The 15,421-nt window shown below is 49.2% G+C and overlaps 1 protein-coding gene across 1 annotated transcript in view; it reads right to left on the bottom strand.

Moving 5' to 3' along the window:
• The window catches only part of BRCA2 (BRCA2 DNA repair associated), a 217,973-nt gene that overhangs the window by 121,292 nt on the left and 81,260 nt on the right, over positions 1 to 15,421 (bottom strand). The window contains 1 exon segment of the mRNA XM_029603169.1: positions 3,871 to 5,025. Coding sequence (XP_029459029.1) covers positions 3,871 to 5,025 — 1,155 coding nt within the window.

Below are 15,421 nucleotides of genomic sequence, written 5' to 3'. Positions count from 1 at the left end.
TGAGCAAATTGTAGGCAGGCTAACCGGGACTGCCCGTGCCTCTAGGCGGTTTGATGTTCCACCCTGACTCTTCTCTGTTCCACCGCCCTTGTGCGGGAGTTCTTCGCAGTGTGCGCCCCATCCGCTCAGGCTGGCATCTGTGGTGAGCAGAATCCACATGGGGAGGACATCTTCGACCCCTTGCTTGTGTGGTTGGGCTGCAACCACCACGTAACTGGGTCCGTACTCTGGCTGGCAGAGGTAGATGCACGGAGTAATTCCGGAAGCGATGGCTCCAGCGAGAGAGCAGGGAGCGTTGCAGAGGTCTCATATGGGCCCTTGCCCAGGGTACCACTTCCAGGGTGGATGCCATGAGGCCGAGAACCTGTAGATAATCCCAAGCTATGGGCCGGTTGGCTCCCATCAAGGACCGGAGACGTCTGAAGTTTTAACCTTCTCTTGGTGGTGAGACTGACTTTGTCTGCCTGAGTGTCGAACTGGACTCCCAGGTATTCCAGTGATTGGGAAGGCTGTAGCAACTCTTGTTTAGCTTGACTACCCATCCCAGGCTTTCCAGAAGGGCGATCACTCTGTTGGTTGCCCGATGGCTCTCCTCTTCGTGATTTGCGCCCTGATCAGCCAATCGTTCTAGGTAGGGATGGACCAGGATTCCTTCCTGTCTGAGCGCCGCTGCTACCACTACGATCACCTTGGTGAAGGTCCGCGGCTAGCCCGAAGGGTAAAGCCCGGAATTGGAAGTGGAGTCCTAGAACCTTGAAGCGTAGATAGCGCTGATGATCCGGATGGATCGGGATATGCAGATAGGCTTCTGACAAGTCTAAAGCTGTGAGGAATTCCCCTGGCTGAACTGCGGTCTTGACTGAGCGCAGAGTTTCCATGCGAAACCTCGGGACCCTTAAGTATCGGTTGACTGACTTGAGGTCCAGGACGGGCCGGAAAGTGCCCTCTTTCTTGGGTACCATGAAATAAATGGAATAATGTCCAGAATCCATTTCCCATGCAGGTACTGGGATTATGGCTTTCAAGGACAGGAGCCTCGCCGGGGTAGCTTCCAATGCTGCCTTCTTGTGGATTGGACACGGAGATTTCACAAACCTTTCCGGAGGGAGATGATGGAAGTCCAGATAATACCCCTCTCGGATAATGGCGAGGACCCACTGGTCCGACGTAATCTCGACCCATCTGGGGTAGAAGAGGGTTAACCTGCCCCCTATGGCTCCGTCCCCCGGATGGATCGGCTGATTCTCATTGGGAGGCGCGGCCGGGCCCTGAACCCGAGCCGGCTCCCCTCTTATGCTGCTTGGTCCGAAAGGACTGGCTCCTGGCCTGAGGATTGGGTGCCTGGTAGTGACTCCTAAAGGGAGTGAAGCGCTGAGAGCCTCTGCCTCTGGAAGGCCTTGGAAAGGCGCGCTGGTTCCTCTTGAACCTATCTTCCGGCAGGCGAGGTATTGGAGAGGCACCCCATGTGCTGGCCAGTTTATCAAGGTCGCTGCCGAACAGGAGAGAACCCCTAAAGGGCATTCTGGTGAGGCGTGTCTTCGAAGGAGCATCGGCTGACCATTTCCGTATCCAGAGCTGCCTGGCAGCTACAGAAGATGAGATCCCCTTGGCTGTTGTACGGACTAGGTCGGATGCGGCATCCGTGAGGAACGAGAGAGCGGATTCCATGTCCGCTGCTGGAGCATTGTTCCTGACCTGTGACAAACAGGAACGCGTCACCACTGTGCAGCAGGTTGCGATTCGCAAAGACAGAGCTGCCACCTCAAAAGTCTGTTTCAAGATGGCGTCCAGTCGCTGGTCATGAGGTTCCTTGAGGGCCACCCCCCCCTCAACTGGAATGGTAATGCGCTTGACCACCGCACTAACCAAGGCATCCACCTGAGGGCATGCCAGCATCTCCTTGATTGCCGGATCCAGTGGGTACATGCCCATCAGGGCCTGACCCCTTTTGAATGAGGCCGCTGGTGCAGCCCATTCCAGGTCTATCAGTTGCTGTGCGGCTTGCAAGAAGGGAAAATGGTGGGCTGTAGGACGAAGACATTCCAGCAGAGGGTTCTGCGTAGATGGCACCGTAGTGCTGGGGCTTGTAATAGCCAACTCCGCCAGGCACTGAGATACCAGGTCGGAGAGATCTTCCTTGGGAAAGAATCGCCTCATAGTTCGATATGGCTCAATCCCCGAGGGAAGCTCCCTCTCCTCGGAGGGTTCGGATTCGTCCTCTGAAACATCAGGGTCCGCCTGAACCGGACTGCCCGGAGGCAGGTGTTCTTGCCTACGATAAGGGCGCGAAAGTCCAGGGGCAGGGTCAGCTGGAGCAGCAGCAGGGCCTGGATGGGAAGCTGATTGCATCTGCACAAAGGCATGGATCCCCTTAAAGAGATCCACCCAGGAAATGGAAGCAGTCTCAAGTCATCAGGGTACCAAGTCCCCCGGGATCCCAGGTTGTTCGAGACTGCCCACTAGATCCGGGGTGGCTCCTGGGGAACTGTCGACAAACCTCGGTTGAGACTGGTCCTGGCCCGAGGCTCCCACTGCCTCCTCACATTGGGCACAAAGGGAGTCTGGCTCCTCGCTGTGCGTGGCTCTGAGCTGGCATGCTGAGCAGAGGCCGAGAGCTTTCACGCCGGAATCAGGAGGCGCCGCCGCCGGAGACGCCAGGGCATTCGAATGTTCCATTGCGCGCTCAATAATATGCGCTCAATACAATAAGCGCTCAATACAATAAGCGCTCAATACAATAAGCGCTCAATAATATGCGGTCAGCAATATACACTTAATACAATATGCGCTCAATAATAAGTGGCAGCTATATACGCTTAATACAATATGCGCTCAATAATATGCGGTCAGCAATATACGCCCAGTACAATATGCGCTCAATAATAAGCGGCAGCTATATACGCTTAATACAATATGCGCTCAATAATATGCGGTCAGCAATATACGCCCAGTACAATATGCGCTCAATAATAAGCGGCAGCTATATACGCTTAATACAATATGCGCTCAATAATATGCGGTCAGCAATATACGCTTAATACAATATGCGCTCAATAATATGCGGTCAGCAATATACGCTCAATACAATATATGCTCAACAATACAGGCGCCTATCATGGGCGCTCAATACCTTAACAAGGCAGACAAAATGGCGACCTCCGCGGCGTGCCGCATACAGGCAACGCCGCCGATCCTCGTACCTCGGAGACCAAAAGTAAAAGATGTACGCCTTACCTGATCCTCGGCGCTTCCCGGCAGAAACCCGGGCGGTCTCCGGCTGCGGGGGGAGAAGGGAAATACCTTCACCGCCGCGCTTGAGGAATGCACCCGCTGCCTCTAAGTCCACGCCGGGACCGAGGCGCCTCTCAGCCCGACCCAAGCCCTTCTCGCTCGGGGGGCTAGGTCCCTGCCGCGATTCGGCCACCGGACCGAGGCCTAAACCTCCGAGGGATCACGGAAATCACCCCGGGAAACTCAACTGGGGGAGGGACCCGAGGGTATCACCGCAGGAGTGCGGGGCTCGATGTTCCTGTAGAAATTTAGTAAGTAGAAAGTAGAAAATAGAAAGTAGATTGGAAACACGCTCAGCGAGCGTGCAGGCTCTCCAAACTGCTTTGGAGACGGAAATTACTGAAGTGCTTCACTTCCTGTGGGGGTATATGTACCCGTGCTGACGTCAGATCCGTCTCCAACTGCTAGCACGAGCACACTATACCCACTTGTTCTGAGTCTATCTGGCTACACGACAGGAAAATCTATTTCTAATTTACTGAAAATTGTAAGCATTTAAAAATTTATCACTATTTGAAATACCCAATAGTAAATTGTATTTAAAAAAAATAAACACTTTAAATCAGTACAGTAAATTACCTTGATCACCCTTCTTTGCAAAAGGAATGTCTGAGGAATGAGGTTTAAATTTCAAATGTGACAATGCACAGTAGGTAGACGACTTTAGATCTTTGGAGATGGTTCCCTGTCGATGGCCAGGAAACTCATTTACACAATAAATAAATTTTTTAGGTTGTTTTATTAAACGAGGCAGCATGCACTTTCCTTTCAAGCTTGATCTCGTAGCAACATCTTTAGTATTTCTTGAACAGATTGCTCCACGGACATCACTGGTACATGAAAGTGGGATGGTATCATCAGATACAGTGATGCTTTTACAGATTTTGCAGGTCTCCATAGACTGATTTTTAAAGACATGTTCACAAACATCATATCCTTTTTCTAAATCCCTAGCTAATTTGTCCAACAAATTCATATCTAAATTCATTTTGGAAATCTGTCTTTTCACAAGTGTGGAGTTTTGATGATCCAAAGATAATGATTCTAGTAGAGGTGTATCCTGGACCGCCTGTTTTAACACTGCATCCTTCCGTAACTGAGAAGAGTTTGTTTCATCCTCGATATTTTCTAAAGTATTTATATTTAACATTTTTCTCAATTGTGGTGAACCAGCATCATCTAAATTACTTAAATTATTAGTGTCTTTAGATGTAATTATCTTTTCTTCTGTTTTCCTGATAATTAAATTGATTGATGAAGAAGTAATATATTTGGGCATTTCCTCCATCTGAGTTATGTCTAAACCAGACAGGTTTAATTGCGACCATTCTGAAGTTAAAGACTGTACATATTCCCTGATGAGTTTACTTTCTGCAGTCTCATTTTCCACAGTGTCTTCTGGCACATTTTTTTGAGATGAATTACAACTAGAATTCAATTGTGTTTTCAACTTTTCGAAACATACATCTTTATCTTCTTCTTGTGACATACTGACAGGTTCTTGAGATCTTTTATCACTGTGGTTTTTTTCAACTTTGCTACCATTTTCCACTTTTCTTAGACTAGCAGGTTTACCACTAGTAAAAAATATTGAAAGATCCTCATCTACTCCTTCTAGTACATCTGCTGTAGTTTGATGCATATCTCCATTATCCAAGGCATTTGATACAGTCTGTTTCCTTGCTGAATTGGTTGCACAGTACAATCCATTCTCGAAGGCATCTTTTTCTAGCTCTGTTAAAAGTTTTAAAAAAGTGTTATAGAAAACAGGAATTCAAAAAGCACTAAGATGATTATATTACTTGGTGCTTTCATTTAGCACAGGGCTTCCCTAACCTTGTACTGGTGACCCCACAGACAGTTGGGTTTTCAGTGTATACACATTGAATATGCTATGATTGACAAATCTGCATATTTTTGAAGACTATTTCTGCATGCCCCAGTTACTGATAAAAACATTTCACTCTGTGCATGTTTTCTTTTTCTTCACATTTAACATATTCTGTTGTATAGCTGTAAGATGTACCCTTTATTAAAAAAATGTTTTTCTTTTACACCCAAATTATATAGAAATGTTAACCTGTACCTAATAAAGTGAGACATATTTCTGCTTTACTGATACAGAAAGGACTACAGTGATTACTCCTTGGAGGCAGAGTTTGCTGGTCAGCTCTCAGGATTTCTTTCAAGGGTTTCTAGTTAAACTACATTTCTTCCAGCATTCCTTCAATACTCTTGCATGAGCACGGATCCAAGTCCAAAAAACTATTCAACTTTCAGTAATGAAGCTGACTAAAATAACATTTTCATGTTTCAACATCCTTTGGTGGTATGTGCTATCTGGAAATTCCCTGGCTCTTTTCATCTTCAAAGAAAGGGAAGAGGCAGAACCAGTGTGCACACAGGAAAACCAAAATGCAAAAGAGTGGCAGAATTAAGAAAGAACACAACTGGATAAATATGGTCAAACCCTAAAACATATGTGAATTGATATACCAAACATAAGAAAATCATACCATAAATAATTGTTTCTATAAATTAGAATGTGGTTTCATTGTTCATCACTTTGAATGACCAAATGACCAGGAAAGTGGTATATAAATAGTATAAAAACAATGAATAAATCATACAAAAATCATTTATATAAACAGATAATAAAAATTAAAAGAACCAGGTCAAAGATAAACACTGAAGTCCCAATATTGCCATATTTCAGCATAAAATTCCTGCTTCAGAGGAATTTAAAGGAGAAATTTAATCTTACTGGTTAATTTCCTTTTCTCTAGTTCAGTCAGACGGGTTATGCCCACCAACCAGCAGATGGATACAGAGAACAAAAGGCTCGCTACATCATGCCTTTTATGCAGCCATGCTGACCTCAGTCTGCATTATTTTCTGTAACAAGCTTCTTAAAAACTTTAAAAGCTTCCAGAATACCAAAATGTTAAGGAAAAAAAAAACAAACAATCAACTATATACAATCCGCCCATGAATCATACCTGTACAGTATTTCCAGCAAAAACATCTTTCTTTTATGCTTTATAGTAGCAAAAGGAAGGTTCTGGACTGGTCTGAATGGACTAAAGGAAATTATCAGGTAAAATAATGTAGAGATTACTTACCTGATAATCTCCTTTTCCTTAGTGTATGCAGATGGACTCAAAACAAGTGGGTATAGTGTGCTCGTGCTAGCAGTTGGAGACGGATCTGACGTCAGCACGGGTACATATACCCCCACAGGAAGTGTAGCAATTCAGTAATCTTCCTTGCAAAAGCTGTAGCTGACCGATCGTTTAAATGAACAGGAGTACCCTGACCAATTGATAGTAGCTGGAGACCGCCAGTGTTCTCAACCGGAAGGCGTCGACACCCGGCAGGGTGGAAGCCCTATTATAAGCAAAACATGGCTTACCGTGAGTCGGCGAATCCCCATGTATACCGGCAGCCGGGCGGGATGCTGAGTCCATCTGCATACACTAAGGAAAAGGAGATTATCAGGTAAGTAATCTCTACATTTCCTAGCGTGTAGCAGATGGACTCAAAACAAGTGGGATGTACAAAAGCTACTCCCGGACTGGGCGGGAAGCTGCCCGAGGACCTTGTAGGATTGCCCTCGCAAATGCTGTGTCCTCCCTGGCCTGGATGTCCAGACGGTAGAATCTGGAGACGGTATGGAGGGAGGACCAAGTCGCCGCTTTACATATCTCTGCAGGCGACAGCATCCTAGTTTCTGCCCAAGAGGCCGCTTGCTCTCTGGTGGAATGAGCCTTGACCTGTAGAGGTGGTGGTTTTCCTGCCTCTACGTAGGCCGCCTTGATAATTTCTTTGATCCAGCGGGCGATGGTGGGCCATGAGGCCGCTTCCCCTTGCTTCTTCCCGCTGTGAAGGACGAACAGATGGTCCGTCTTTCGTACTGCTTCTGACATTTCTAAGTATCTGGCCAGTATTCTGCCGATGTCGAGATGACGCAATATTCAACCTTCTTCTGACTTCTTCAAACCTTCCGTAGATGGCAAGGATATGGTTTGGTTGAGGTGAAAGTGTGAGACCACTTTGGGTAAGAAGGAAGGAACCGTGCGAAGATGGATAGCTTCTGGAGTGATTCTGAGAAACGGATCACGGCAGGACAGTGCTTGTAGCTCTGAGATGCGGCGTGCTGAACACACAGCCAGCAAGAACACCATCTTCAGGGTTAACAAACGGAGAGACAGGCCTCGAAGGGCCTGAAGGCGGATCCCGCTAGAAAATTCCAACACTAGGTTGAGGTTCCACAAGGGCACTGGCCACTTCAGTGGCGGGCAAATGTGTTTGACTCCTTTCAGGAAACGTGAAACGTCTGGGTGTTTGGCAATGGTGTTGCCGTCACTCCTGGGACCGTAGCAAGACAGCGCTGCTACCTGAACCTTGATGGAGCTGAGGGACAGTCCCTTCTGAAGTCCATCTTTTAGAAAGTCCAAGATGATAGGAATCTTAGCGGCATGTGAATTGGTGCTGTGAGAGTCGCACCAGTCTTCAAAAACTCTCCAGATCCTGATATATGTCAGTGATGTGGAGAACTTGCGTGCTCGGAGGAGTGTATCTATTACCGGCTCAGAGTATCCTCTTTTCTTCAATCTAGCCCTCTCAATGGCCAGACCGTAAGAGAGAATTGAGCTGGATCCTCGTGGAGGATGGGACCTTGCCGCAGCAGGTCCCTGTGTGGAGGCAGGTGTAGAGGATTCCCTGCCAGTAGTCTTCTCATGTCTGCGTACCAGGGTCTTCTTGGCCAATCCGGGGCCACTAGAAGAACTAGGCCTCTGTGTCGCTGAATCTTGTGTATAATGGCGACCAGCAGGGGCCACGGAGAAAAGGCATATAGCAGGATTCCCTGAGGCCACGGCTGTACCAGGGCATCGATCCCCTGGGATAGCGGATCCCACCTGCGGCTGAAATATCTGGGTACTTGAGCGTTGGACCTGTCTGCTAGTAGGTCCATGCCCGGCGTCCCCCACTGGTCCACAATCATCTGGAAAGCTGTGGGCGACATCTGCCATTCCCCTGGATTTAGGCTTTCTCTGCTGAGGAAGTCTGCCGTGGTGTTGTCCTTCCCGGCGATGTGAACGGCGGAGATGTCCTGGAGATTCGCTTCCGCCCAAGTCATCAGGGGGGCTATTTCTAGAGATACCTGTTGGCTTCTGGTTCCGCCCTGTCGGTTGATGTATGCCACCGTGGTGGCGTTGTCTGACATCACTCTGACTGCTCTGTTGCGAAGTCTGTGGGCAAATCGCAGGCACGCTAGCCTGACTGCCCGTGCTTCTAGTCGGTTGATGTTCCACCTTGACTCTTCTCTGTTCCACCGCCCTTGGGCGGTGAGTTCTTCGCAGTGTGCTCCCCATCCGTTCAGGCTGGCATCTGTAGTGAGCAGGGTCCAGGTTGGGGAGGACATTCTTGACCCCCGGCTCATGTGGCCGGGCTGCAACCACCACCGTAGCTGATTCCACACTCTGGCTGGTAGAGGTAGGTGTAGTTCTGTGATCGTGGGCTCCACCGAGATAGGAGGGCGCGTTGTAATGGTCTCATATGAGCCCGCACCCATGGTATCACCTTCAGAGTGGATGCCATGAGGCCGAGGACCTGTAGGTAATCCCGAGCTGTGGGCCAGCTGGCGCTCAGCAGGACCTGCAGGTGATTCCGGAGTTTCGACTTCCTTTTGGAGGTCAGGCTGACCTTGTCTTCCTGGGTGTCGAATTGAACCCCTAGGTATTCCAGCGACTGGGACGGCTGTAGGGAACTCTTCTTTATGTTGACTACCCATCCTAGGCTTTCCAGAAGAGCTATAACTCTGTTGGTTGCCCGGTGGCTCTCCTCCGGTGACTTTGCCCTGATCAGCCAATCGTCTAGGTAGGGATGGACGAGAATTCCTTCCTTCCTGAGTGCTGCTGCCACTACCACTATGACCTTGGTAAAGATCCACGGTGCGGTGGCTAACCCGAAGGGTAAGGCCCGGAACTGGAAGTGCTGATTCAGGACTTTGAAGCGTAAATAGCGCTGGTGATCCCGATGGATAGGGATATGCAAATAGGCTTCTGACAGGTCTAGGGAGGTGAGAAACTCCCCTGGCTGTACTGCATTCTTGACAGACCGTAGAGTTTCCATGCGAAAGCTGGGGACCCGTAGGTATCGGTTGACCGACTTGAGGTCCAGGACGGGCCTGAAAGTGCCCTCCTTCTTGGGTACTATGAAATAAATGGAATAATGCCCAGAATTCATCTCCTCTGCAGGCACTGGGATTATGGCTTTTAGTGCCAGGAGCCTCTGTAAGGTCACTGCTAGTGCCGCTTTCTTGAGAGGCGAACAAGGAGATTCCACAAACTTGTCCGGTGGGAGCCGAAGAAAATCCAGGAAATAACCTTCTCGGATGATGGCGAGGACCCACTGGTCCGAAGTAATCTCGACCCACCTGCGGTAGAAGAGGGTTAGCCTGCCCCCTATGGCTGCTACCCCCGAATGGGTCGGCTGATTGTCATTGTGGGTTGCGGCCGGGACCAGAACCCGAGCCGGTTCTCCTCTTATTGTGCTTAGCCTGAAAGAGCTGGTTCCTGGCCCGAGACCGAGGTGCTTGATAGCGAGCCCTGTAAGGGTTGAAGCGCTGAGAGTTCCTACCTCTGGACGGTCTAGGAAAAAAAACGCTGGGTCCTCCTCGACCTGTCTTCTGGCAGACGGGGTAATGGAGAGGCACCCCATTTATTAGCCCAGTTTTCGAGTTTGCTGCCGAACAGTAGGGATCCCTTAAAGGGCATTCTTGTGAAGCACGTCTTGGAGGAAGAGTCGGCAGCCCAGTTGCGTAGCCAGAGCTGTCACCGAGGATGACACTCCCTTGGCTGCCGTACGGACATGGTCGGAGGCTGCGTCAGTGAGGAACGCAAGAGCTGATTCCATGTCTTCTCCCGGGGTGTTGTTTCTCGCTTGTGATAAACAGGAACGCGTCACCACGGTGCAGCATGTCGCGATTCTTAGGGACATGGATGCCACCTCGAAGGCTTGTTTCAGAATGGTGTCCATGCGCCGGTCATGTGTATCCTTGAGGGCCACTCCCCCCTCCACCGGAATTGTGGTGCGCTTCACAATTGTGTTAACGATGGCGTCTACCTTAGGGCACGCCAGCAGCTCCTTGGATGCCGGATCCAGAGGGTACATGCCTGACAAGACCCGACCCCCTTTGAATGCGGCCTCCGGCGCAGTCCATTCCAGATCTATTAGCTGCTGTGCTGCTTGTAGGAGGGGAAAATGGTGAGCCGATTGGCGCAGGCCCTCTAACACGGGGTTCATGTTAGGGTCCCCTGGGGCGTCCCGGCCCGGAATAGCCAGTTCTGATAGGCATTGTGAGACCAAGCCTGGAAGATCCTCTTTCCGAAAGAAGCGTCTCATGGTCCGATATGGTTCTATCTCCGAGGGAAGTTCTCCCTCCTCGGGGGGCTCCTCATCTTCCTCGGAGCAATCCGAATCCCCATATGTGGGGCTTCTGGGTGGCGAGTGGCTGCGCCTAGGTCTCGAGGGTCCAGAGGCCGGATCATTCGGAACAGAAAGGCCCATTCGAGGAGCAGACTGCATCTGGACAAAGGCGTGGATCCCCTTGAATAATTCCACCCAGGAGAGTGAAGCCAGATCTGGCTTTAGGGGCACCAGGTCTCTTGGGGTCCCTGGCTGCTCACCGCAGCCTGCTAAGTCCGGAGTGTTCCCTGAGGAACCGCTGGGCTGGGATCTGTCCTGTCCTGGAACTCCCATGACCTCCTCACATTGGGCACATAGTGAGTCTGCTTCCTCGTTCTGTGTGGCTCTGAGGTTGCATGCGGAGCAGAGGCTTAGAGCCCTTATACCTGATTCTGGAGGTGCCTGCTCTGCGGACGTATGGGCTCTCTGATGCTCCATACGCTTTGCAATATGTATCGCCTACTAATATGCGCTTATCCTGTGAGAGTGCGCTTATCAACCTGCGCTTAGCTGCGTGCGCCTATGAACGGGCGTCTTATGTGCGCCTATAACGGGCGCCTATCAACGGCGTCTTATGAACGTGCACCTATAACGTGCGCCTATCAACGGCGTCTTATGAACGTGCGCCTATCAACGGCGTCTTATGAACGTGCGCCTATAACGTGCACCTATCAACGGCGTCTTAGGAACGTGCGCCTATTCTGCTTGCGCCTATCCGTGTGCGCTTAGCGACGTGCGCATAGCAACGTGCGGCTAGGTAGCGAAGGCGAGTAGGCAGGTAAAATGGCGACCTCCTCGGCGGGCTGCCACTGAGGCAGGCCCTGCGAATCCTCACTTCCTCGGAGACCACAGTAAAGATGTACGCCTTACCTTGTCTTCGGCGCTTCCCAGCTGCGACCCGGGCGGTCTCCGGCTGCGGGGGGAGAGGGTGAGTACCTTCACCGCCGCGCTCGAGGAAGTGCACCCGCTGCCTCTAGGTCGCTCCCGAACTCGTCTCGCTCGGGGGCCAAGTCCTCGCCGGGACCGAGGCTGCCTCTACGCCGCGCCCAAGCCCTTCTCACTCGGGGGCTAGGTCCCTGCCGCGAGTCGGCCACCGGACCGAGGCTCCTACCTCCGCGGGACCACGGAAGTCAGCTCAGGAAACTCAACTGGGTGAGTGACCGACTGGTATCACCACAGGAGTGTGGGGCTCGTCTTCAATAGGATTTCTTCTAGGAATTTAGTCGTTAGAATTTGGAAACACGCTCAGCGAGCGTGAGGTAGCTCCAAACTGCTTTGGAGACGGAAATTACTGAATTGCTACACTTCCTGTGGGGGTATATGTACCCATGCTGACGTCAGATCCGTCTCCAACTGCTAGCACGAGCACACTATACCCACTTGTTTTGAGTCCATCTGCTACACGCTAGGAAATTGTTGATTAGAGCAGGATACTACCAAACCCATTGACAAAACCTTTGATGCAAAAGAGGCATCCTCCCTAACATCATGTTCAGTGCCTTGAAAAAGAATACAAGGAAGATCAAGTTGTTGCCTTACAACTCTCTTGCAGAGAAACCAAGCAAAGTTCTGCCCATGAAGCTGCTGAGCCCTCATGGAATGCACTCTAACTAGCTTGGGCAAAGGCTTATGTTTCTCCACAAAAGCAGCCATAATCATATCCTTTATCCAATGCACAAAAGACTTCTTGAATGCAGCTTTTCCTTCCTATTACCACTAAATAGGACAAATGGTCCGATCTTCTAAACTTATTAGTGACCTACTCTGTGAATATCCAAGGAATGCAGAGAATGATCACCCCTGCTACAAGTTTGCCAATCAAAAGAAGGCAAACAGACCACCTGATTCAAATAAAAACCAACAGGATCTTAGGGAGAAAGGAAGTGTCAGATCTAGACAGAATCTATGATTAAGATCCCAATTGTATTGATGCATTGAGGCTGACAAGGCCAGAACTATGCAGTTAGAAATAAGGCTTTAAGCTCCTCTTTGATATATATAATTAAATAATGCAGAAACTGCTAAAGGCTGGACATGTGACAAGGGGGCTATTCAGCAAGTACATAGAAATAAGTAAGGAAAAGCCAGTTATAGCCAGTAGTTGTTTACTGCTTAAGAGACAGTTAGGATCGCATAAGTTTAGCTGCACCTGTGATTAATGAATATTCATTTATTTATTTATTTATTTATTTTATTTAAAACATTTTATATACCGGCATTAGTTTTGAACATCATGTCGGTTTACAATAAACATCTTAAGTTTGGAAAGTTACATTTTAACAGGGAAATCAGAACTGGGAGAGGGTTTAACGAAAGGCAGCTGAGAAAAGACAGGGCAACAAAAGAGAGTGAGCAAAGCACTGCAATTCCACTTTTTCTTAGCCAATCAGCGCGATGACGTGGTTACTCTTTTTCTTGATACATAAAGAGAAATAATTAAGAGAGTACAGAAACTATTTTATAGGATAATTCTCAATGCTTTACCTTATATGTTAAAAAGCAGAAGTGAGAAAGTGTATTTAGAGCTGCGCAGCCAGGTTTTGCTTCCTGAGCTTTTTGTGACAGCAAACCTCTGTGTACATATATATTGAATAAAGGGACGTAATTTGACCGCTATGATAAGGACTGTCTGATTTGATTATTGTTACAGTCTTATCAAAGGAAAAGAGAGAATTGATAGAAGACACTGTATGAATCTTGACCACATCCTTAGAGATCTATAAGAAAGATTCTCTATAAGAAAGCGTCTGTAATTCAGAAATCCTCCTGGCCGAATAATTTGCTTAAAAAAACACTTTTTTTTTTTAAGGTAAGCAACTTAACAGAAAATGGGCCTAATAGGCTCAAATTGAGAACTTGCCAAGAAGGATAAGACCAATTCAGATCCCAAGACAGAATGGTATCCCATACAGGGAGCCTGAAGTTTTTACCCCCTCTCAAAAAAGTGGAACATAGACAAAGATCCACCCGATCCCTACAACAGATAACCACAAACCTGAACCTTTAAAGAACGGACAGTCAGACCCTTCTCTAGGCCCTCTTGCAAGAAGGCCAAGATTGAAGGTAAAGAAGCCGACCGAGGAAAATGAGTGGAACACTATTTTTCAAAGACTCCAAGCTCTCCCATAAGCCATGGAGGTAGATGCTTTCCTGGCATTCAGCAGAGTATTAACCACCTGCCTATTACCAGAACCAGATATTAGGTCCCTACAGACTCATTGCGAAACTCGCGAGGATCCCATGGTTCCAGAAAAACCATCCTTTCCTCCTTTCTTTGTTGTATGAAAGTACTGAAATCTTCCAAAAGATCAAGACTGTTGACAATTAAGAGAATGTCCCTGCTTAAGCCTCTTAGTATCTTGAAAATTATTCCAGGTTGGACCTGAACTTGCACCACCCTTAGGCCTGTCTTTGAAAAGCCTCAGTATCTTAGTTGCCCAAAACCTTGAAAATCTTTCCAAATTCTTGCCAAACAGCAAAATCCTCTTGAAAGGGAGCTTTGTCAAATTGGATTTAGAGATCATATCTACTAACTAATTCCGCAACCAAAAAAGCCAAATACGGGACCATGGCGCAGAAGGTTGGAGAGGTGACCGAGGCGCAGCGGACTCTCCATTGCAAGGTTTACGAGGTCTGTGAACCATGGCCTCCGTGGCCACTCTGGAGCTACCAGGATGACTGGGCCCTTGTGAAGTTCTATCCTTCTGAGAATCTTTCCCACTAGAGACCAGGGTGGGAACACGTAGAGAAGAATGTCTCGCAGCCAGGGGAGGACTAAGGCATCCATGCCTTCTGAGAAGTGCTCCCTTCTGCGACTGAAGAACCAGGGAGCCTTTGCATTTCCAGCGTGGCCATGAGATCCAAGTGGGGAGCCCCCCACTTGCGTACAATCAGGCGCATCGCGTCTTCAGACAATTCCCATTCTCCGGGGTCTAGATGCTGGCGACTGAGAAAGTCGACTTGAATATTGTCCTTCTCCGCAATGTGGGATGCCGCCAGTTGATCCAGATGACGCTCCGCCCAGGAAAGGAGCTTGCTGGCTTCCAACGGCACCAGACGACTCCTGGTGCCTCCCTGGCGATTGATGTATGCTACTGTGGTGGCATTGTCGGATAGGACTCGTAACGCTCTGCGATGGATCAAAGGAAGAAAAGCCTTGAGTGCGAGATGGACCGCTCGGGCCTCTAGACGATTTATGTGCCACTGGGATTGCACTGGGGACCAAGGTCCCTGGGTAGACTGGTTCTGACACACCGTTCCCCAGCCGGAGAGGCTGGCATCCGTTGTAACAATGATCCACTGAGGAGTCTTCAGGGGCATCCCCTTCAGGAGGTGGGCGAGCGAAAGCCACCACTGCATGCTGGCGACGGCTGAGTCGAAGAGCGGAAGTGGAGCCCGAAAGTCCTCCGAGACCGGCTTCCAGCAGGACAGCAAAGCTTTCTGTAACGGACGCATATGTGCAAAGGCCCAAGGAACCAAATCGATAGTTGAAGCCATAGAGCCCAGGACCTGAAGGTAGTCCTAGGCCGTGGGAACAGAGAGGGACAAAAGATGACGTACCTGATGCATGAACTTGAGCGCCCGGGACTCTGGCAACAACACCTTGCCCACGCGGGTGTCGAAGCAAGCTCCCAGGAATTCCAGGACCTGGGAGGGCTGA

Source organism: Rhinatrema bivittatum, chromosome 5 (genome assembly GCF_901001135.1).
Source record: "Rhinatrema bivittatum chromosome 5, aRhiBiv1.1, whole genome shotgun sequence".
Lineage (NCBI taxonomy): Eukaryota > Metazoa > Chordata > Amphibia > Gymnophiona > Rhinatrematidae > Rhinatrema > Rhinatrema bivittatum.
The sequence above is the reverse complement of the archived record's forward strand: the minus strand, read 5'-3'. Positions and strand labels throughout refer to the sequence as shown.